The following is a 26,731-nucleotide window of genomic DNA, read 5'->3' on the forward strand; positions in this document are numbered from 1 at the left end:
TGAAGAAATATAATCCATGTTTAATAATGTGCATCATAAGTGTGGATGGTAGAAGAAGCTACAGAGTGAAAGAGAACACTGACCACACAGTTCTGCTAAAGCTCTAATGCATTAACTGACCCACTCATCACCCCCTTTAGTAAAACATAAGTGGTGTTAATAAAAGCGTCTTGCTCAACTCAGGATTCCATTCGGGTCAAAAGCGTCTGAAGACACGACGCTCATAACTTTATCGAAGGACATCGGGCATATCGTGCCCTTGGTGGTGAGAATATTTGATGCAGCCATGTAGCGTAAGAGCAGCTTGTTGAGGCATTCGGAGCGTCTCATCCCGCAACAGAAGAGCCGCTGTTGGTTTTTACAAACATTATTCAGCTGAAAAATAAAAGAATAACAGATATTATTCAGTGACGGGAACTCCAGAGCTCAGATCTGGTACAGAAAGACTGTTTGCATAACAGTAATAACAGAACTAAGGTAGAATAAGGTGTAGAGCACAAATGCAGTTTGTGGACACTTGAGCCTGACATCAAAACTTGTAGATATTAGTCCCCTCAGGTGGCGCAGCAGTAAAGTACACTAGCTCACCAGAGTTGGGGTTTCGAATACATCGTATCGAATCTCAGCTCTGACTTTCGACTGGGCTGGGCGGCTGCATGAACAACGATTGTTCAGGGTTAGGGGTAAAAAAGTCGGATCATAGGTCCTCATAACTGGTACAGCCCCTGCTGGCTGACTGATGGCGCCTGCACAGGGCTGAGGAATAATGCTGATGGGGGTGTGGCCCTCCGTACACAGTACCCATCGAAGTATGAACTCGACTCGTGCAGGTGAAAAATGCAGTCTGTACTGATTGAGAGGCGTCCTCAGTCAGCGGTGAAGGGTCGAATCAGTATAGAGGAGCAATCAGGGTAATTGGACACGACTAGACTGGGGGATAAAAATTGGGGGGAAAAAAGGGGGGGAAAAAACTCATAGATATTAATTCTTTTTTTTTCTCCCCATTTTTCCTCCCGATTTATCGTACCATGACCAAGTTGCCACTGTTGGGCCCCTGAGCAAGGCCCTTAACCCTCAATTGCTCAGACTGTATTCAGTCATTGGATAAAAGCATCCGCCAGGTGCTGCAGATGTAAATATAAGCTCAATTAAAAAGCACACATAAGCCTTATTAGGGAACGTTGTAGCCTAGCGGTTAAGGTCTCTGGTTCAAGCCCAACCACTGCAAAGTTGGTACTGTTGGGCCCTCGAGCAAAGCCTCTAATCCTTAATTGCACAGTACTGTAAGTTGCTTTGGGTAAAAGCGTCCAAAATTGTTTTACACACCTGCTGCTAACACTGGTATGACCCAGCGCCAAAGTCTCTAAAGACAATCGTTCATTTTATTAAGTGTCCACACATTATTAATAGCGTTATAAATAAAGTAATAGTTTAAAATCAAGGTGAAACCTCTTACACACACCTTCATCTGAATACACGTCAGCTTCATTCCGTCTGGTAGGCTGCAGCACTCTTCAGCCATCTCATTGAATTTATAATCTGAATCAGACCTGCAGGAACACACGTCCATAATCACGTTTACCAAACTACGCTCAGGACTTTCTACTTTTACTGTAGTATCTGTATAAACAAGGTAATTATTGAGACCTGTAGGCATTAAAAACATCTTTATTAGCCACCCAATCACAGCTTTAGCTTTATAGTGTAAGAATAAAACATATGGGATTACAAACTGTATGTAAGTGCAAGAAAAAACTTACAGCTATAAGAAATAATACAAAATCCAACAATGGCCAGATATGAATGGTATTATATAGTATAGTTTTCATTCCTTAATGAGGTGAAGCAGAGGAAACGATCGGCTCGTAATTACGACCTCTGCTGGCTGATCGATGGCGCTGCACAGGGACGAGGGATAATGGGGATCAGTGCGTGACTCTCCATACACAATATAAATCTTTAAATGAACCTGGTGCAGGTGAAAAGGAGCGGTCGGAGGGGGCGTGTGTTGGGAGTGGAGGTCTGCAGCAGTAGAGAGGAAGTTAAATGCAAACGGGTAATTGGATATGACTAAATTGGGAGGAAAATTGTGGCGAAAAAATACACAATACCTTCCGTAAGTCTTTACATTTTTAATGCCTGAAACTGAAAAGAATGAACTTCCTGTTGAAAACATCTTACCCATATTTATATTTGGTGTAGGTGTTGCAGAACATGTTCGAAGTGGGAGTCGTTCGTAACGCCGCAAAGTTAACATTGACTAGCGTGTAGCCCGGGTTCGGGGAGGCGGCGGCGAAACAGTCGTACTGATCGTTTCTCGTTGTGCGTCCGCAGCAATCGAACGGCTTCTCGCTGTGCTGCTGTTCTTTCCGACAGAAATTCCTCACCATCCTCTTCCACTGAAGCAAGCAGAGAAGAAGAACTTAGACATGCACCGTTACCAGGACTTAAACCACCGTTCAACCACACCCTCCATCAGACGAGCCCGTTCGGGCAGGTCATGGTACGAACGCTAACGTATAGACGCGTACCTTCTTCATAGCGCAGGCGTGTATGTTTGTTTTCTCTTTACAACACTTAGCGAAGGCTTTGTCCAGCATGTCCATGGCTCTCCACTGGTGGGCGCCCAAACCAGTCAGACCGCCGGATGGGTAGAGAGGGCGACGCTCGCGATTAGTGCAAATGGAGGCGATGTTGGCAGAAGTCGGGCGACCAGGGGGGAAGACGATGTTCAGCTTTCTAACCACAGGAGATCTGAGAGATTCTGAAATGCTGCGACTGCAAAACATAAATAAATACATATAGATCTATACATTAATGAATAAAAAAATACATATTGATCTGTACATGAAAACATATAGATCTACACATTAATAAATAAATATATACAGATCTATACATGAAAACATATAGATTTATACATGAATAAATAAATAAATATATACAGATCTATACATGAAAACATAGATCTATACATTAATAAATCAATACATACAGATCTATACATGAAAACATATAGTAGATCTATGCATGAAAAAATAAATAAATACATATAGATCTACAGTATATATGAATACATATAGATTTATACATGAATAAAGACATATAGATCCATACATGAATGAATACATGTACTGTAGATCTATACATGAATAAACACATATACGTAGATGTCAGTGATACCGGGGTCGACGGTCACCGTACTGGCAAATGGTGAGGATATCGCTGGCGGTTGGACGGGCAGGAGGGAACCGAAGGCCTTTAATAATCGGAATGGAATCGTCCACAGGGGGGCGTTCAGGAGCTGGACAAAATAATAGAAGAAGCGTGAAAGGAAGTGCGGTCAGGGCCTGGACGATAGCACACATGTGCCCCGACACTGAACAGATACACACACACCCCGACACTGCACAGATACACACACACCCTGACACTGCACAGATACACACACACCCCGACACTGCACAGATATACACACACACCTCAACACTGCACAGATACACACACACCCTGACACTGCACAGATACACACACACCCCGACACTGCACAGATACACACACACCCCGACACTGCACAGATATACACACACACCCCGACACTGCACAGATATACACACACACACCCCGACACTGCACAGATATACACACACACCTCAACACTGCACAGATACACACACACCCCGACACTGCACAGATATACACACACACCCCGACACTGCACAGATACACACACACCCTGACACTGAACAGATACACACACACCCCGACACTGAACAGATACACACACCCCGACACTGCACAGATATACACACACCCCGACACTGCACAGATACACACACACCCTGACACTGCACAGATACACACACACCCTGACACTGCACAGATACACACACACCCTGACACTGCACAGATACACACACCCCGACACTGCACAGATATACACACACCCTGACACTGAACAGATACACACACCCCGACACTGCACAGATATACACACACCCCGACACTGCACAGATACACACACACCCTGACACTGCACAGATACACACACACCCTGACACTGCACAGATACACACACACCCTGACACTGCACAGATACACACACCCCGACACTGCACAGATACACACACACCCTGACACTGCACAGATACACACACCCCGACACTGCACAGATATACACACACCCCCACACTGCACAGATACACACACACCCTGACACTGAACAGATACACACACACCCTGACACTGAACAGATACACACACCCCGACACTGCACAGATACACACACACCCCGACACTGCACAGATACACACACACCCCGACACTGCACAAATACACACACACCCCGACACTGCACAGATATACACACACACCCCGACACTGCACAGATACACACACACCCCGACACTGCACAGATACACACACACCCCGACACTGCACAGATACACACACACCCCGACACTGCACAGATATACACACACACCCCGACACTGCACAGATACACACACACCCTGACACTGAACAGATACACACACCCCGACACTGCACAGATACACACACACCCCGACACTGCACAGATACACACACACCCCGACACTGCACAGATATACACACACACCCCGACACTGCACAGATACACACACACCCTGACACTGAACAGATACACACACACCCCGACACTGCACAGATATACACACACCCCAACACTGCACAGATACACACCCTGACACTGAACAGATACACACACACCCCGACACTGCACAGATATACACACTCACCCTGACACTGCACAGATACACACACACCCCGACACTGCACAGATATACACACACACCCTGACACTGCACAGATACACACACACCCTGACACTAAACAGATACACACACCCCGACACTGCACAGATACACACACACCTCAACACTGCACAGATACACACACACCCCGACACTGCACAGATACACACACACCCCGACACTGCACAGATACACACACACCCCGACACTGCACAGATACACACACACCCCGACACTGCACAGATACACACACACCCCGACACTGCACAGATACACACACACCCCGACACTGCACAGATACACACACACCCCGACACTGCACAGATACACACACACCCCGACACTGCACAGATACACACACACACCCCGACACTGCACAGATATACACACACACACCCCGACACTGCACAGATATACACACACACCTCAACACTGCACAGATACACACACACCCTGACACTGCACAGATACACACACACCCTGACACTGCACAGATACACACACACCCTGACACTGCACAGATATACACACACCCCGACACTGCACAGATACACACACACCCCGACACTGCACAGATACACACACACCCCGACACTGCACAGATATACACACACACCTCAACACTGCACAGATACACACACACCCCGACACTGCACAGATATACACACACACCCCGACACTGCAAAGATATACACACACCCCCCGACACTGCACAGATACACACACACCCCGACACTGCACAGATATACACACACACACCCCGACACTGCACAGATACACACACACCCCGACACTGCACAGATATACACACACACCCTGACACTGCACAGATACACACACACCCTGACACTGAACAGATACACACACCCCGACACTGCACAGATACACACACCCTGACACTGCACAGATACACACACACCTCAACACTGCACAGATACACACACACCCCGACACTGCACAGATACACACACACCCTGACACTGCACAGATACACACACACCCTGACACTGCACAGATACACACACACCTCAACACTGCACAGATATACACACACCCCGACACTGCACAGATACACACACACCTCAAAACTGCACAGATACACACACACCTCAACACTGCACAGATATACACACACACACCCCGACACTGCACAGATACACACACACCTCAACACTGCACAGATACACACACACCTCAACACTGCACAGATACACACACACCTCAACACTGCACAGATACACACACACCCCGACACTGCACAGATACACACACACCCCGACACTGCACAGATACACACACACCCTGACACTGCACAGATACACACACACCCTGACACTGCACAGATACACACACACCCTGACACTGCACAGATACACACACACCTCAACACTGCACAGATACACACACACCTCAACACTGCACAGATACACACACACCTCAACACTGCACAGATACACACACACCCCAACACTGCACAGATACACACACACTCTGACACTGCACAGATACACACACACTCTGACACTGCACAGATATACACACACCTCAACACTGCACAGATATACACACACCTCAACACTGCACAGATACACACACACCCCGACACTGCACAGATACACACACACTCTGACACTGAACAGATACACACACCCTGACACTGCACAGATACACACACACCCTGACACTGAACAGATACACACACACACAGACTCTACATAAACACACACACTGCACAGATACATGTACATTTTCAGCATTTAGCAGACGCTTTTATCCAAAGTGACTTACAGTTATGACTGAACATGATTTTGACAATTGAGGGTTAAGGACCTTGCTCAAGGGCCTAACAGTGGCAACTTGGCTGTGGTGGGACTTGAACCGGCAACCTTTTGATTACTAGTCCAGTATCTTAACCACTCAGTTATACACACCCCAACACTGCACAGACAAACAGACTCTACACAAACATACAAGCACTGCACAGATACACACACCCCAACACTGCACACACACACCCCAACACTGCACAGACATACACATAGGGTGTGTTCGGAAAGCTAGTGCGCTCTCTACATAGACGCATTTTACGTCTACGTGCGCTCCCCAAAAGGAGGCTGTTCGAAATCCTAGATGCCTTAATATGCTGTCTAGTTAGGTATCTTAAAATTCAAATGTTATTTTGACTCAAGAACGAGTGAGCATCGGAAGCGTGCTTAGTGATCAAGGCAATCCCAGCATTCAGTGCGGCAGCTCTTCTCTCACAGAAAAAAAACAAAACATGGCTGACGGGGCGGAGAAACGAACTAAACGAGTTATTTTCAAACGTAAATAAATTATTATTGATTTTTAACTTTAATTTGCAAGAGATGTTAGTTGACATGTTAGCGCGTTTTGCCACCCCATCCAATTGGTTTGAATGGCAAGATGCTAAATGCTAAATGCAAAACCCGATGGAATCGCTGTCTAAGTAGCGCGTTCGAATAACCTGCCTTATAAGTCTTTGACTTATATCCTCTCTACTGAGGCAGCTGCCTATGTAAGCAGTAAGACAAGCAAGGGAGCTCACTAGGTTTTCGAACACACCCATACTTTACACAACCAAACAGACAATGAATAGTGACAGTTCAGACACAAAGAAAAACTGTAAATTAATTTAGGTGAATATAAAAAGAGGTTTTGTTATTTTGAGAGGGGCAGCAGCAAACCAGAATCTCACCTCTCTCACTCACTGTTAAAGGAATGTCAGGGATCACCATTCTTTGCTCCATGCCTGAATACATGGACAGGTCGAGGTCTGAAGGTTTAGATCGAGGTCTCAAGGTCTCCCTCTCTCTCAGAACTTCAGGTACGTCTTCTTGAATGCTGGGAGAAAAGAGAACATGAGTAACATGAGCGAACACAGAAAGATCATGTAATGGTTACGCCGTGCTGGTTATATCAGAGCTTCATTTAAGTGTTATGTATATCAGCATGGAACCATTATTTTAAATACTATATTGCAATACAGAGGTGCAATATATTGGTAAAGGGGCCATCAGAGAATAGCGTCTCCATGAGAGGGTGAACATGGTCTGCAACAATGCTTAGGTAGGAGCTACGTGTCAGAGTAACATCCACATGGATGGCAGGACCCGAGGTTTCCCAGCAGAACGTCGCCCAGAGCATCACACAACCTCCGCCGGCTCGCCTTCTTCCCATAATGCATCCTGGTGCCGTGTGTTCCCCAGGTAAGCGACGCACACGCACCTGGCCGTCCACGTGATGCTCCGTGGTCCAGTTCCCATGCTCACGTGCCCATCGTTGGTGCTTTCGGCAGGGGACAGGGGTCAGCATGGGCGTCCTGACTGGTCTGTGGCTATGCAGCCCCATACACAACAAACTGTGCTGCTCTGTGTATTCTGACACCTTTCTATCAGAACCAGCATGAACTTCTTCAGCAGTTTGAGCTACAGTAGCTCGTCTGTTGGATCGGACCACACGGGTCAGCCTTCGCTCCCCACGTGCATCAATGAGCCTTGGCCGCCCATGACCCTGTCGCCGGTTTACCACTGTTCCTTCCTTGGAGCACTTTTTATAGATACTGACCACTGCAGACCGAGAACACCCCACAAGAGCTGAAGGTTTGGAGATGCTCTGACCCAGTCGTCTAGCCATCACAATCTGGCCCTCGTCAAACTCACTCAGATCCTCACGCTCGTCCATTTTTTCCTGCTTCTAACATCAACTTTGAGGATAAAATGTTCAGAATAAATATTGAATCCACTCATATCCGTTCATATCAATTAGACGGACTCACCTTGTTCTCTTGCAGGTACTGGGATTAAAGTCAAAGTTTTCAATGATGGAGGGGGACGGAGTCCACAAGCTCTGGTTAGTAGGCAGGTAATCGTGGTCTACAGCAAACTTCTCAAAGCATTTCCATATTTCTGACCCGTCCAGCTTGCAGCAGTGAAAGGGAATGGTCTTTATAGAGAGTTCCTCCCAACAGAAGTCAGCAAGAGATTCCTTCCACTGCACAAGAGAACAGAGAGAGAACAGAGAGAGAGAGAACAGGAGAGAGAACAGGAGGGATCAGAGAGAGAACAAAGAGAGAACCGGAGAGAGAACAGGAGAGAACAGAGAGAGAGAACAGGAGGGATCAGAGAGAGAACAAAGAGAGAACCAGAGAGAGAACAGTAGAGAGAACAGGTTAAATAGCTTTTATTTATCAGCAGTGTGAAGCTGATCGAGCTCAAGGTTTCACACTGTTGTGTCTTTCGTCTGCTAAACAAAATACAAACCATGAAGATGCATAACCAACAAAAACATACTGAAATAACATTAAATATATATAACACTAAATATAAATAACACTAAAATGAATAACACTAAATATAAATAACACTAAATATAAATAACACTAAAATGAATAACACTAAATATAAATAACACTTAAATGAATAACACTAAATATAAATAACACTAAATATAAATAACACTTAAATGAATAACACTAAATATAAATAACACTTAAATGAATAACACTAAATATAAATAACACAAAATATAAGTAACACTAAATATAAATAACACTAAATATAAATAACACTAAATATGAATAACACTAAATATAAATAACACTTAATATAAATAACACTTAAATGAATAACACTAAATATTAATAACACTTAAATGAATAACACTAAATATAAATAACACTAAATATAAGTAACACTAAATATAAATAAAACTAAATATAAATAACACTTAAATGAATAACACTAAATATAAATAACACTAAATATAAGAAACACTAAATATAAATAACACTAAAATGAATAACACTAAATATAAATAACACTAAATATAAGTAACACTAAATATAAATAACACTAAAATGAATAACACTAAATATAAATAACACTAAATATAAGTAACACTAAATATAAATAACACTTAAATGAATAACACTAAATATAAATAACACTAAATATAAGTAACACTAAATATAAATAACACTAAATATAAGTAACACTAAATATAAGTAACACTAAATATAAATAACACTAAATATAAATAACACTAAATATAAGTAACACTAAATATAAATAACACTTAAATGAATAACACTAAATATAAATAACACTAAATATAAGTAACACTAAATATAAATAACACTAAATATAAGTAACACTAAATATAAGTAACACTAAATATAAATAACACTAAATATAAATAACACTAAATATAAATAACACTAAATATAAGTAACACTAAATATAAATAACACTAAAATGAATAACACTAAATATAAATAACACTAAATATGAATAACACTAAATATAATTAACACTAAATATGAATAACACTAAATATAAATAACACTTAAATGAATAACACTAAATATAAATAACACTTAAATGAATAACACTAAATATAAATAACACTAAATATAAATAACACTAAATATAAATAACACTTAAATGAATAACACTAAATATAAATAACACTAAATATAAATAACACTAAATATAAATAACACTTAAATGAATAACACTAAATATAAATAACACTTAAATGAATAACACTAAATATAAATAACACTAAATATAAGTAACACTAAATATAAATAACACTAAAATGAATAACACTAAATATAAATAACACTAAATATAAGTAACACTAACTATAAAAAACACTAAATATGAATAACACTAAATATAAATAACACAAAATATAAACAACACTAAATATAAACAACACTAAAAATAAATAACACTAAATATAAATAACACTAAATATAGATAACACTAAATATAAATAACACTAAATATAGATATGCTTCTTTTTAAACTGTGGATGCTCGTTCACTCACAGCTGTTGAACTCATTTAGCCGCTAATATCCACCGTGTTGTAGGTAGCGGAGTGTAATCAGAGCGGTAACGCTGAGCACTGGCTTCGTGCCTGTGGCGTACGTCATCACGCACTGACGTCATGTATATCGATCTAATTTGTTTAAAAATCATATCAACGAGCCGCTCAGGTGGCGCAGCGGTAAAAAGACACGTGCTGCAACCAGAGCTGGATTTCGAAGGAGCGTCGTTTCGAATCCAGCTCTGCCTTCACGGTCGAGGCTGGGCGGCTATGGACAACGATTGGCCGGTTGTCCGGGTGGGGGGCGGAACTTGAGACCGTAGGGGATGCTCTCTCAGGAACGGGGCGGTTGCGCCCTCTGCTGGCTGGTTGGTGGCGCCTGTATGGAGACGGGAGGGGGTGTGGCGGAGTGTGTGATCCTCCGTGCACAGTACTCTGCCACGCTACACTCGTCAAGTGTGGGTGATAAGACGGTCGATTGGCTGTGCACGTGTCGGAGGAGGCGTGGAACGGCCTCGTCAGCCCCAATCAGGAGCAGGAATCCGCACTAATGAGAGGATGATAGATGGGACGAAATTGGACGTGCTAAATTAAAAAAAAAAAAAAAAAAAAAAAAAAAAAAAAAAATCATATCAACGTTATTGAAACATTTTCTATTGCGATATACAGGGGTTGGACAAAATAACTGAAACACCTGGTTTTAGACCACAATAATTTATTAGTATGGTGTAGGGCCTCCTTTTGCGGCCAATACAGCGTCAATTCGTCTTGGAAATGACATATACAAGTCCTGCACAGTGGTCAGAGGGATTTTAAGCCATTCTTCTTGCAGGATAGTGGCCAGGTCACTACGTGATGCTGGTGGAGGAAAACGTTTCCTGACTCGCTTCTCCAAAACACCCCAAAGTGGCTCAATAATATTTAGATCTGGTGACTGTGCAGGCCATGGGAGATGTTCAACTTCACTTTCATGTTCATCAAACCAATCTTTCACCAGTCTTGCTGTGTGTATTGGTGCATTGTCATCCTGATACACGGCACCGCCATTGGATGCACATGGTCCTCCAGAATGGTTCGGTAGTCCTTGGCAGTGACGCTCCCATCTAGCACAAGTATTGGGCCAAGGGAATGCCATGATATGGCAGCCCAAACCATCACTGATCCACCCCCATGCTTCACTCTGGGCATGCAACAGTCTGGGTGGTACGCTTCTTTGGGGCTTCTCCACACCGTAACTCTCCCGGATGTGGGGAAAACAGTAAAGGTGGACTCATCAGAGAACAATACATGTTTCACATTGTCCACAGCCCAAGATTTGCGCTCCTTGCACCATTGAAACCGACGTTTGGCATCGGCACGAGTGACCAAAGGTTTGGCTATAGCAGCCCGGCCGTGTATATTGACCCTGTGGAGCTCCCGACGGACAGTTCTGGTGGAAACAGGAGAGTTGAGGTGCACATTTAATTCTGCCGTGATTTGGGCAGCCGTGGTTTTATGTTTTTTGGATACAATCCGGGTTAGCACCCGAACATCCCTTTCAGACAGCTTCCTCTTGCGTCCACAGTTAATCCTGTCGGATGTGGTTTGTCCTTCTTGGTGGTATGCTGACATTACCCTGGATACCGTGGCTCTTGATACATCACAAAGACTTGCTGTCTTGGTCACAGATGCGCCAGCAAGACGTGCACCAACAATTTGTCCTCTTTTGAACTCTGGTTTGTCACCCATAATGTTGTGTGCATTGCAATATTTTTAGCAAAACTGTGCTCTTACCCTGCTAATTGAACCTTCACACTCTGCTCTTACTGGTGCAATGTGCAATTAATGAAGATTGGCCACCAGACTGGTCCAATTTAGCCATGAAACCTCCCACACTAAAATGACAGGTGTTTCAGTTATTTTGTCCAACCCCTGTATATCGATATCGAATTATTGTCCAGCACTAATGACATTACATATAACACATAAATAACACTAAATATACTGTATATGACACTAAATATAAATAAAATGAAATATAAATAACACTAAATATGAATACCACTAAATATAAATAACACTAATATAAATATGACTAAATATAATTAACACTAAATATAAATATCAGTAAATATAACTAACATTAAATATAAATAACACTAAATATAAATATCAGTAAATATAATTAACACTAAATATAAATATCACTAAATATAAATGACACTAAATATAAATAAAATGAAATATAAATAACACTAAATGAAGATAACACTAAATATAAATGACACTAAATATAAATAACACTAAATATAACTAACATTAAATATAAATAACACCAAATATGAATACCACTAAATATAAATATCACTAAATGAAAATAACACTAAATATAAACAACACTAAAATATTAATAACATTGTAGATAACACTAAACATAAATAACACTAAACATAAATAACACTAAATATAAATAACACTAAATATAAATAAAATGAAATATAAATAACACTAAATATAAGTAACACTAAATATGAATACCACTAAATATAAATATCACTAAATGAAAATAACACTAAATATAAACAACACTAAATATAAACAACACTAAAATATTAATAACATTGTAGATAACACTAAACATAAATAACACTAAACATAAATAACACTAAATATAAATAACACTAAATATAAATAAAATGAAATATAAATAACACTAAATATAAGTAACACTAAATATGAATACCACTAAATATAAATATCACTAAATGAAAATAACACTAAATATAAACAACACTAAATATAAACAACACTAAAATATTAATAACATTGTATAACACTAAACATAAATAACACTAAATATAAATGACAGTATAAAATACACTGAAATAACACTGAACATAAAAAACACTAAATATAAATATCATGAAACATAACACTACATATAAATAACACTAAATATAAATAACACAAAATATAAATAACACTAAATAAAAATAACAAAATATAAATCACACTAAATATAAAAATAAATAAATATAAAAAACACTAAATATAAATAACACTAAATATAAATAAAATTAAACATAAAAAAACACTAAACATACATTTGAAACTGAGTGCTCTGTTTAGTGAACTCTGCATGTTTTCTCACCGCTTGCTCAGCACAGCACAGGGTCAGTTCTTCATCCTGGGTACTGTTATTACCGCAGCACACTGGGAACCAGTACTCCAGTTTATTGTTAGCCTTGATCTGACGGATTATACTACCAAAACCACTGTCTGGTAGTTTTTCTTTAGGATACCAGGAACGTCGGCCACTGTAGTGACAAATGGCAAAGATGTTGTTGAGGGTTGGACGGCCGAGAGGAAAGGGAACATAATAGTCATGGAGCTGATGGGACACAGGAGGGCGTGTGGGACCTGGAGAGTGTTCAGACGGAGAGAAAAATGAGCTGAGAGTAAAGAAATCAGAAGATAAGAGCATCGTAGATACACTCCTCCCACCTTTCTCCTCTACAGCCGGAGACTCGTCACGTGCCACCGTTCTCTGCATCCATTCATCCAGGAGATCTGAGTCCCAGACAGACAGACAGACAGACAGACAGACAGAGGCTGTTTCATTCTTCAACAACCGTATAAAAAAGAGAAATGATTCTGTTCACAAGTTGGTCAGATTTAGTTTAGTCTTACCAATTGGTAAAAAACTTTCAATTGGCTTCTGGACTGCTAAACCTACGAAAACAGACAGTTTGTGCTCAAATGAACAGCGAGATGATGAAATGAACTAATTTATTCAGTCTTAGTTCAACAGACCTTCAAATTCTGGACCCAGTGGGGTGAAAATCTCGTCTCTTAGGTCTGTAAAAGGATCTGAAATAGAGTAAAAAATACAAGTTATAAAAGAATCACAGCAGTAATATACAATAGATACAAGAACTACAATAAACACACATTAAAAACATTGTTCAAACAATGATAATAGAGTCAGTCAGTAGTTGTGTATGTATTTTAGAGTCCAGGGAGCAATACACTACTCACACACACACACACACACACACACACACACACACTCAAACTCTAAAGAGGCTTTATTGGCATGTATAAAGGACAAATAAGAACATTGGTATTGCCAAATCTCAGTTACAGAGAAAATAAAAATAACAATAAGAACAAATATATACACACACACACACACACACACACACATGTACACAACTAATAGTATGACTAACTTTATAACTTTATGAATTATTTTATATTTTTGCACCTGTAACTGTTTTGTATATTTTTGTTCTTATTGTTATTTGTATTATTTCTCTGTAACTAAGCTTTGGTAACATGAATGTTTTAAGTGTGAGTGTGTATGTTAGTATGTGTGTGTGAGTATATATGTGAGTGTGTGTGTGTGTGTGTGTGTGTGTGTGTGAGAGAGATATTTTGTGTGTATGTTAGTCTGTGTATACAGTGCTGGCCAAAAGTATTGGCACCCCTGCAATTCTGTCAGATAATACTCAATTTCTTCCAGAAAATGATTGCAATTACAAATGCTTTGATATTAAAATGTTCATTTAATTTGTCTTCAATGGAAAACCACAAAAAGAATTGTCAAAAAGCCAAATTGGATATAATTCCACACCAAACATAAAAAAGGGGGTGGACAAAAGTATTGGCACCCTTTGAAAAATCATGTGATGCTTCTCTAATTTGTGTAATTAACAGCACCTGTTACTTACCTGTGGCACATAACAGGTGGTGGCAATAACTAAATCACACTTGCAGCCAGTTAAAATGGATTAAAGTTGACTCAACCTCTGTCCTGTGTCCTTGTGTGTACCACATTGAGCATGGAGAAAAGAAAGAAGACCAAAGAACTGTCTGAGGACTTGAGAAGCAAAATTGTGAGGAAGCATGGGCAATCTCAAGGCTACAAGTCCATCTCCAAAGACCTGAATGTTCCTGTGTCTACCGTGCGCAGTGTCATCAAGAAGTTTAAAGCCCATGGCACTGTGGCTAACCTCCCTAGATGTGGACGGAAAAGAAAAATTGACGAGAGATTTCAACGAAAGATTGTGCGGATGGTGGATAAAGAACCTCGACTAACATCCAAACAAGTTCAAGCTGCCCTGCAGTCCGAGGGTACAACAGTGTCAACCCGTACTATCCGTCGGCGTCTGAATGAAAAGGGACTCTATGGTAGGATACCCAGGAAGACCCCACTTCTGACCCAGAGACATAAAAAAGCCAGGCTGGAGTTTGCCAAAACTTACCTGAGAAAGCCAAAAACGTTTTGGAAGAATGTTCTCTGGTCAGATGAGACAAAAGTAGAGCTTTTTGGGAAAAGGCATCAACATAGAGTTTACAGGAAAAAAAACGAGGCCTTCAAAGAAAAGAACACGGTCCCTACAGTCAAACATGGCGGAGGTTCCCTGATGTTTTGGGGTTGCTTTGCTGCCTCTGGCACTGGACTGCTTGACCGTGTGCATGGCATTATGAAGTCTGAAGACTACCAACAAATTTTGCAGCATAATGTAGGGCCCAGTGTGAGAAAGCTGGGTCTCCCTCAGAGGTCATGGGTCTTCCAGCAGGACAATGACCCAAAACACACTTCAAAAAGCACTAGAAAATGGTTTGAGAGAAAGCACTGGAGACTTCTAAAGTGGCCAGCAATGAGTCCAGACCTGAATCCCATAGAACACCTGTGGAGAGATCTCAAAATGGCAGTTTGGAGAAGGCACCCTTCAAATCTCAGGGACCTGGAGCAGTTTGCCAAAGAAGAATGGTCTAAAATTCCAGCAGGGCATTGTAAGACACTCATTGATGGTTACCGGAAGCGGTTGTTCGCAGTTATTTTGTCTAAAGGTTGTGCTACCAAGTATTAGGCTGAGGGTGCCAATACTTTTGTCCGGCCCATTTTTGGAGTTTTGTGTAAAATGATAATTGATTTGACTTTTTTTTCATTCTCTTTTGTGTTTTTTCATTGCAAGCAAAATAAATGAAGATATTAATACCAAAGCATTTGTGATTGCAATCATTTTCTGGAAGAAATTGAGTATTATCTGACAGAATTGCAGGGGTGCCAATACTTTTGGCCAGCACTGTATATATGTGTGTATATGTGTACTTTGCGTATATGTATGTGTCTGTGTGTATACGTGTACTTTGTATATATGTATGTGTGTGTATATGTATATGTGTGTACTTTGTGTATGTGTGTGTGTGTGTACTTTGTGTGTGTATACGTATATGTGTGTGTGAGACACTCAGCTGTACCCTGAACACTTGGCTTTAATCATGTGTTCTAGCTGGGGGCCACTGAGAGCCCAAACATAGGTGTATGAATTAGGGGGAGTTTGGAACACAGTATTAATATAAAATATTCTTTATTTACAGTGTTCACAAAATTAGGAACAGTCATGAAGTATTGGGGGTATTGCAAACCCAATCAGAATAAACCAAATTACACAAAGACTCAGAATTAAATATCTAAATTATTGGGAAACTGAAACTAAAGTTCAAAGTAAAATGCAGTTATTTATTATTTGTTGTTATTTGTTATTATTTGTTGTTATTTGTTGTTATTTGTTATTTGGCTCTAAACAGATACTACAGTGCAGCAGATTATCTGAGCACAGTATCCGACCCTAAATTGAGAAACACCCTGACGAGGTACAGACTGAGCGCACGCGACCTGGCCGTGGAGACGGGGCGACACACCCGGTCCTGGCTGCCCCGTGAGGAGAGGTTGTGCCAGCACTGCACTCTCAGTACAGTAGAGACGGAGCTGCACTTCCTCACCCGGTGTACCAAGTACCACCCAGGACTCTAGAGTGTGACCAATTTGGTCGCACATGCGACCTAATTTCTCAATGGTGCGACTGAAAAAAATCTGAGGTCGCACCGGTGCGACCAGCCGTTCGAGGGGAAAAAAAGTCTCTGCGACTCTGAAAGTCTCCGGTGCAACAACAGACACACATTAGATCCATAATGTAATCATATCTATATGTCTTAACCAATCAGAGATAGTGAAGGGCGGGACCAGCGTCATCAACGGTGGGCGTTACAAAGCGAAAGTTAAGAGTAGTAATATCATGGCGGAGTGTGTAGAACATGTGTGAGCATCTGTGCTGCTGTTACAGATGTTGGTTTTTATGTAAAAACATCAATCAAATATCGGTGATAAGAAGACGTGACGTGTTTGTCTCAGTTGTTGTTTTCTTTAGTTCACTGACGTGAGAAGAGTTTTGCGCTTCGCTTTCACCGCGACTCTCGACATAAATAACCGATTTGCTCAGCGCTCGACTCGAGAGATAAAACATCATTAATGTTCCATAATACAAACAAACATCTGTGTGAAGTAACCATCAAACCCAGTCTAACAGCTCCACATGTATCTGTGTTTAGCTGGATTTACTTCACGTGTGCTGGTTATATTTCACGTTAAACGGTCGTTCGGGTCACTTTTACCACCTCATATCACACAGTTCATCTTTTTTTAAGGCACTTTAAACATATCAGCGGCAAACTGACTCAAAATGTAATAATGTCATGTAGCCTATTTCAATAATATGTCTCTCTAACTGCATTAACCGTATGTAATATTCTTATCATTAAATGAGATTTGAAGCCCTTAAAACACTTGCACTTTTAATTTAGATTTTCTTTTTATTTCATTTATCTTAAATTTCAGCTCAGTGAAGCACTTTAATCACCAACACTTTTTCAGTAAGTTACCTTTCTTGTAGAATTGTGCTTCAGATAAAGAACTTTATGTTGACCAGATTGTTAGTTAATCATTTAAAAGGCAATATTGCCTATAAGGACAGCGAAAAAAAAAAAAGTGAACCTGTAAAACTGAGGTGTTAAATGCGATGCGGTCGAAAATTTGGGTGCACCAAACTTTTGTGCTGGTGAACCTAAGAAAAAAAGTTAGGCGCCACATCCGCTCCCAATTCTTCCCTAAATTTAATAACGTCATCCCCAACTTTACCTCCCTCCCAGACCCCGACAAACTGACCCACCTACTGGGGGAGCACAGAGAGAGCTGCACACTAGCAGCACTCTATACACACACCTGCCACCAGGTGAGGGACAGTGGGTGACCATGTCTCTCTCTCTCACACACACACACACAAACACACACACACACACAAACTGATTGTTTTACTACCTCATTATTGTAAATATTATAATTTTTATTGTTATTATTTTGCACTGTTTTTATTAATATTTTATTCTAGTTTATATTTTTTTTTGCACATGTAACTGTTTTGTATATATTTGTTCTTTCTTATTTGTATTTTTAATATTTCTCTTTAACTTGCTTTGGCAATACGAATGTCCTTATTTGTCATGCCAATAAAGCTGAGTTTGAGTTTGAGTGAGTTTGTGTGTGTGAGATATGTATTTGTATGTGTGTATATGTGTGTGTATGTATATATGCATGTGTGTACTTTGTGTATGTGTGTACTTTGTGTGTGTGTGTGTATATGTGTATGTTTGTATATATGCATGTGTGTACTTTGTGTATGTGTGTACTTTGTGTATGTGTGTGTATATGTGTATGTTTGTATATATGCATGTGTGTACTTTGTGTATGTGTGTACTTTGTGTATGTGTGTGTATGTGTATGTTTGTATATATGCATGTGTGTACTTTGTGTATGTGTGTACTTTGTGTGTGTGTATATGTGTATGTTTGTATATATGCATGTGTGTACTTTGTGTATGTGTGTACTTTGTGTGTATGTGTGTATATGTGTATGTTTGTATATATGCATGTGTGTACTTTGTGTATGTGTGTGTATATGTGTATGTTTGTATATATGCATGTGTGTACTTTGTGTATGTGTGTACTTTGTGTGTGTGTGTGTGTATGTATATATGTATGTGTGTACTTTGTGTATGTGTGTACTTTGTGTGTGTATGTATATATGTATGTGTGTACTTTGTGTATGTGTGTACTTTGTGTGTGTGTGTGTATATGTGTATGTTTGTATATATGCATGTGTGTACTTTGTGTATGTGTGTACTTTGTGTATGTGTGTGTATATGTGTATGTTTGTATATATGCATGTGTGTACTTTGTGTATGTGTGTACTTTGTGTGTGTGTGTGTGTATGTATATATGTATGTGTGTACTTTGTGTATGTGTGTACTTTGTGTGTGTATGTATATATGTATGTGTGTACTTTGTGTATGTGTGTACTTTGTGTATGTGTGTGTATGTATATATGTATGTGTGTACTTTGTGTATGTGTGTACTTTGTGTGTGTATGTATATATACATGTGTGTACTTTGTGTATGTGTGTACTTTGTGTATGTGTGTGTATGTACAGTGTATCACAAAAGTGAGTACACCCCTAACATTTCTGCAAATATTTTATTATATCTTTTCATGGGACAACACTATAGAAATAAAACTTGGATATAACTTAGAGTAGTCAGTGTACAACTTGTATAGCAGTGTAGATTTACTGTCTTCTGAAAATAACTCAACACACAGCCATTAATGTCTAAATGGCTGGCAACATAAGTGAGTACACCCCACAGTGAACATGTCCAAATTGTGCCCAAAGTGTCAATATTTTGTGTGACCACCATTATTATCCAGCACTGCCTTAACCCTCCTGGGCATGAAATTCACCAGAGCTGCACAGGTTGCTACTGGAATCCTCTTCCACTCCTCCATGATGACATCACGGAGCTGGTGGACGTTAGACACCTTTAACTCCTCCACCTTCCACTTGAGGATGCGCCACAGGTGCTCAATTGGGTTTAGTCCATCACCTTTACCTTCAGCTTCCTCAGCAAGGCAGTTGTCATCTTGGAGGTTGGGTTTGGGGTCGTTATCCTGTTGGAAAACTGCCATGAGGCCCAGTTTTCGAAGGGAGGGGATCATGCTCTGTTTCAGAATGTCACAGTACATGTTGGAATTCATGTTTCCCTCAATGAACTGCAGCTCCCCAGTGCCAGCAACACTCATGCAGCCCAAGACCATGATGCTACCACCACCATGCTTGACTGTAGGCAAGATACAGTTGTCTTGGTACTTCTCACCAGGGCACCGCCACACATGCTGGACACCATCTGAGCCAAACAAGTTTATCTTGGTCTCGTCAGACCACAGGGCATTCCAGTAATCCATGTTCTTGGACTGCTTGTCTTCAGCAAACTGTTTGCGGGCTTTCTTGTGCGTCAGCTTCCTTCTGGGATGACGACCATGCAGACCGAGTTGATGCAGTGTGCGGCGTATGGTCTGAGCACTGACAGGCTGACCTCCCACGTCTTCAACCTCTGCAGCAATGCTGGCAGCACTCATGTGTCTATTTTTTAAAGCCAACCTCTGGATATGACGCCAAACACGTGGACTCAACTTCTTTGGTCGACCCTGGCGAAGCCTGTTCCGAGTGGAACCTGTCCTGGAAAATCGCTGTATGACCTTGGCCACCATGCTGTAGCTCAGTTTCAGGGTGTTAGCAATCTTCTTATAGCCCAGGCCATCTTTGTGGAGAGCAACAATTCTATTTCTCACATCCTCAGAGAGTTCTTTGCCATGAGGTGCCATGTTGAATATCCAGTGGCCAGTATGAGAGAATTTTACCCAAAACACCAAATTTAACAGCTCTGCTCCCCATTTACACCTGGGACCTTGACACATGACACCAGGGAGGGACAACGACACATTTGGGCACAATTTGGACATGTTCACTGTGGGGTGTACTCACTTATGTTGCCAGCTATTTAGACATTAATGGCTGTGTGTTGAGTTATTTTCAGAAGACAGTAAATCTACACTGCTATACAAGCTGTACACTGACTACTCTAAGTTATATCCAAGTTTCATGTCTATAGTGTTGTCCCATGAAAAGATATAATGAAATAATTGCAGAAATGTGAGGGGTGTACTCACTTTTGTGATACACTGTATATATGTATGTGTCTACTTTGTGTATGTGTGTACTTTGTGTATGTGTGTGTATGTATATATGTATGTGTGTACTTTGTGTATGTGTGTACTTTGTGTGTGTATGTATATATACATGTGTGTACTTTGTGTATGTGTGTACTTTGTGTATGTGTGTGTATGTATATACAGTGTATCACAAAAGTGAGTACACCCCTCACATTTCTGCAAATATTTTATTATATCTTTTCATGGGACAATCCTATAGAAATAAAACTTGGATATAACTTAGAGTAGTCAGTGTACAACTTGTATAGCAGTGTAGATTTACTGTCTTCTGAAAATAACTTAACACACAGCCATTAATGTCTAAATGGCTGGCAACATAAGTGAGTACACCCCACAGTGAACATGTCCAAATTGTGCCCAAAGTGTCAATATTTTGTGTGACCACCATTATTATCCAGCACGGCCTTAACCCTCCTGGGCATGGAATTCACCAGAGCTGCACAGGTTGCTACTGGAATCCTCTTCCACTCCTCCATGATGACATCACGGAGCTGGTGGATGTTAGACACCTTGAACTCCTCCACCTTCCACTTGAGGATGCGACACAGGTGCTCAATTGGGTTTAGTCCATCACCTTTACCTTCAGCTTCCTCAGCAAGGCAGTTGTCATCTTGGAGGTTGTGTTTGGGGTCGTTATCCTGTTGGAAAACTGTTTTCGAAGGGAGGGGATCATGCTCTGTTTCAGAATGTCACAGTACATGTTGGAATTCATGTTTCCCTCAATGAACTGCAGCTCCCCAGTGCCAGCAACACTCATGCAGCCCAAGACCATGATGCTACCACCACCATGCTTGACTGTAGGCAAGATACAGTTGTCTTGGTACTTCTCACCAGGTCGCCGCCACACATGCTGGACACCATCTGAGCCAAACAAGTTCATCTTGGTCTCGTCAGACCACAGGGCATTCCAGTAATCCATGTTCTTGGACTGCTTGTCTTCAGCAAACTGTTTGCTGCCTTTCTTGTGCGTCAGCTTCCTTCTGGGATGACGACCATGCAGACCGAGTTGATGCAGTGTGCGGCGTATGGTCTGAGCACTGACAGGGTGACCTCCCATGTTTTCAACCTCTGCAGCAATGCTGGCAGCACTCATGTGTCTATTTTTTAAAGCCAACCTCTGGATATGACGCCGAACACGTGGACTCAACTTCTTTGGTCGACCCTGGCGAAGCCTGTTCCGAGTGGAACCTGTCCTGGAAAACCGCTGTATGACCTTGGCCACCATGCTGTAGCTCAGTTTCAGGGTGTTAGCAATCTTCTTATAGCCCAGGCCATCTTTGTGGAGAGCAACAATTCTATTTCTCACATCCTCAGAGAGTTCTTTGCCATGAGGTGCCATGTTGAATATCCAGTGGCCAGTATGAGAGAATTGTACCCAAAACACCAAATTTAACAGCCCTGCTCCCCATTTACACCTGGGACCTTGACACATGACACCAGGGAGGGACAACGACACATTTGGGCACAATTTGGACATGTTCACTGTGGGGTGTACTCACTTATGTTGCCAGCTATTTAGACATTAATGGCTGTGTGTTGAGTTATTTTCAGAAGACAGTAAATCTACACTGCTATACAAGCTGTACACTGACTACTCTAAGTTATATCCAAGTTTCATGTCTATAGTGTTGTCCCATGAAAAGATATAATGAAATATTTGCAGAAATGTGAGGGGTGTACTCACTTTTGTGATACACTGTATGTATGTGTCTACTTTGTGTATGTGTGTACTTTGTGTGTGTATGTATATATGTGTGTACTTTGTGTATGTGTGTACTTTGTGTGTGTATGTATATATGTATGTGTGTACTTTGTGTATGTGTGTACTGTGTGTGTGTATGTATATATGTATGTGTGTACTTTGTGTGTGTATGTATATATGTATGTGTGTACTTTGTGTATGTGTGTACTTTGTGTGTGTATGTATATATGTATGTGTGTACTTTGTGTGTGTATGTATATATGTATGTGTGTACTTTGTGTATGTGTGTACTTTGTGTGTGTATGTATATATGTATGTGTGTACTTTGTGTATGTGTGTGTATGTATATATGTATGTGTGTACTTTGTGTATGTGTGTACTTTGTGTGTGTATGTATATATGTATGTGTGTACTTTGTGTATGTGTGTGTATGTATATATATGTATGTGTGTACTTTGTGTATGTGTGTGTATGTATATATATGTATGTGTGTACTTTGTGTATGTGTGTACTTTGTGTGTGTATGTATATGTATGTGTGTACTTTGTGTATGTGTGTACTTTGTGTGTGTATGTATATATGTATGTGTGTACTTTGTGTATGTGTGTGTATGTATATATATGTATGTGTGTACTTTGTGTACATGTATATGTGTGTGTGAGACACTCAGCTGTACCCTGAACACTTGACTGTAATCATGTGTTCTAGCTGGGGGCCGCTGAGAGCCCAAACATAGGTGTATAAATTAGAGGGAGTTTGGAACACAGTATTAATATAAAATATTCATTATTTACATTGTCCACAAAATTAGGAACAGTCATGAATTATTTGGGATATTCTGGGACCCTTTAAAGAGGCTCTGGAGGCCTCAGGGGCCCCGAACAGAACATGAGGGTTACTTAAAAAAAATATCTGGTGCTGTAAGGATTATTGTTGGGACCTGGGGGTATTATGTGGAGCAGGTTGGGGGGGGGTAAATATTAGCCCTTTTAATTACTAAACTGACCAGTATAATAGAATATGGGTGTGATATAACGGGTCAGACTCCATCCGGGACTTTTATCCTGCAGCTTCAGGGTCTGGATCCACACCCAAAAGTGTGTCGAAGCACTAAACCTGTTCAGGACTCCGTTACACATATAGTGAATAGTGTTTAAACCTCATTTATACAACTGTACACACTAAACCTGTTCAGGACTCCGTTACACATATAGTGAATAGTGTTTAAACCTCATTAATACAACTGTACACACTAAACCTGTTCAGGACTCCGTTACACATACAGTGAATAGTGTTTAAACCTCATTTATACAACTGTACACACTAAACCTGTTCAGGACTCCGTTACACATACAGTGAATAGTGTTTAAACCTCATTTATACAACTGTACACACTAAACCTGTTCAGGACTCCGTTACACATACAGTGAATAGTGTTTAAACCTCATTTATACAACTGTACACACTAAACCTGTTCAGGACTCCGTTACACATACAGTGAATAGTGTTTAAACCTCATTTATACAACTGTACACACTAAACCTGTTCAGGACCCCGTTACACATACAGTGAATAGTGTTTAAACCTCATTTATACAACTGTACACACTAAACCTGTTCAGGACTCCGTTACACATATAGTGAATAGTGTTTAAACCTCATTTATACAACTGTACACACTAAACCTGTTCAGGACTCCGTTACACATACAGTGAATAGTGTTTAAACCTCATTTATACAACTGTACACACTAAACCTGTTCAGGACTCCGTTACACATACAGTGAATAGTGTTTAAACCTCATTTATACAACTGTACACACTAAACCTGTTCAGGACTCCGTTACACATATAGTGAATAGTGTTTAAACCTCATTAATACAACTGTACACACTAAACCTGTTCAGGACTCCGTTACACATACAGTGAATAGTGTTTAAACCTCATTTATACAACTGTACACACTAAACCTGTTCAGGACTCCGTTACACATACAGTGAATAGTGTTTAAACCTCATTTATACAACTGTACACACTAAACCTGTTCAGGACTCCGTTACACATACAGTGAATAGTGTTTAAACCTCATTTATACAACTGTACACACTAAACCTGTTCAGGACTCCGTTACACATACAGTGAATAGTGTTTAAACCTCATTTATACAACTGTACACACTAAACCTGTTCAGGACTCCGTTACACATACAGTGAATAGTGTTTAAACCTCATTTATACAACTGTACACACTAAACCTGTTCAGGACTCCGTTACACATACAGTGAATAGTGTTTAAACCTCATTTATACAACTGTACACACTAAACCTGTTCAGGACCCCGTTACACATACAGTGAATAGTGTTTAAACCTCATTTATACAACTGTACACACTAAACCTGTTCAGGACTCCGTTACACATACAGTGAATAGTGTTTAAACCTCATTTATACAACTGTACACACTAAACCTGTTCAGGACTCCGTTACACATACAGTGAATAGTGTTTAAACCTCATTTATACAACTGTACACACTAAACCTGTTCAGGACTCCGTTACACATACAGTGAATAGTGTTTAAACCTCATTTATACAACTGTACACACTAAACCTGTTCAGGACTCCGTTACACATACAGTGAATAGTGTTTAAACCTCATTTATACAACTGTACACACTAAACCTGTTCAGGACTCCGTTACACATACAGTGAATAGTGTTTAAACCTCATTTATACAACTGTACACACTAAACCTGTTCAGGACTCCGTTACACATACAGTGAATAGTGTTTAAACCTCATTTATACAACTGTACACACTAAACCTGTTCAGGACTCCGTTACACATACAGTGAATAGTGTTTAAACCTCATTTATACAACTGTACACACTAAACCTGTTCAGGACTCCGTTACACATATAGTGAATAGTGTTTAAACCTCATTTATACAACTGTACACACTAAACCTGTTCAGGACTCCGTTACACATACAGTGAATAGTGTTTAAACCTCATTTATACAACTGTACACACTAAACCTGTTCAGGACTCCGTTACACATATAGTGAATAGTGTTTAAACCTCATTTATACAACTGTACACACTAAACCTGTTCAGGACTCCGTTACACATACAGTGAATAGTGTTTAAACCTCATTTATACAACTGTACACACTAAACCTGTTCAGGACTCCGTTACACATACAGTGAATAGTGTTTAAACCTCATTAATACAACTGTACACAGTGGCGCAGTAACGAAAGAGTGTACAGAAAGCGGGTGTGATTAGAAAGAGCCCACGTACCTTCCGCCGCCCTGACCACCAGCAGCAGACACAGCAGGAGATGAGCTCTCATCCCATCCATGATGATTAGAACCCAGCTTAGTTCGGTTCAGTCCCACTCACACATACACACCGCGCCTAGTGACTGCAGCA

At 40.5% G+C, this 26,731-nt stretch overlaps 1 protein-coding gene across 2 annotated transcripts; it reads right to left on the minus strand.

Moving 5' to 3' along the window:
• ecm1b (extracellular matrix protein 1b) lies at positions 1-26,706 on the minus strand. 2 transcript variants are annotated; one of them, XM_062991467.1, is made up of 12 exons: positions 26,600-26,706; positions 14,440-14,496; positions 14,317-14,358; positions 14,131-14,196; positions 13,778-14,046; positions 8,590-8,804; positions 7,510-7,655; positions 3,184-3,304; positions 2,532-2,778; positions 2,182-2,399; positions 1,463-1,550; positions 1-375 (listed from the first exon to the last, which is right to left on the minus strand). In XM_062991467.1, exons 1-12 carry the CDS (start codon positions 26,658-26,660, stop codon positions 175-177), a joined length of 1,731 nt encoding a protein of 576 aa, XP_062847537.1. In that variant the 5' UTR covers positions 26,661-26,706; the 3' UTR covers positions 1-174. The 2 variants fall into 2 exon arrangements, with proteins under 2 accessions (XP_062847537.1, XP_062847538.1); XM_062991468.1 differs by having other exon boundaries at positions 3,205-3,304; positions 26,600-26,705.
• Between the last annotated feature and the right edge of the window lie 25 nt (positions 26,707-26,731).

Source organism: Trichomycterus rosablanca, chromosome 3 (genome assembly GCF_030014385.1).
Source record: "Trichomycterus rosablanca isolate fTriRos1 chromosome 3, fTriRos1.hap1, whole genome shotgun sequence".
NCBI lineage: Eukaryota > Metazoa > Chordata > Actinopteri > Siluriformes > Trichomycteridae > Trichomycterus > Trichomycterus rosablanca.

Excerpts from the sequence above, each read along its gene's own strand:
- ecm1b (XM_062991467.1), bottom strand. The coding sequence starts at position 26,660 with ATGGATGGGATGAGAGCTCATCTCCTGCTGTGTCTGCTGCTGGTGGTC. Across the intron at positions 14,497-26,599 it reads GGTGGTCAGGGCGGCGGAAG|ATCCTTTTACAGACCTAAGA; the intron begins GTACGTGGGCTC and ends ACTCTATTTCAG. Across the intron at positions 8,805-13,777 it reads TGTGCTGTGCTGAGCAAGCG|TGGAAGGAATCTCTTGCTGA; the intron begins GTGAGAAAACAT and ends TCTCTTGTGCAG.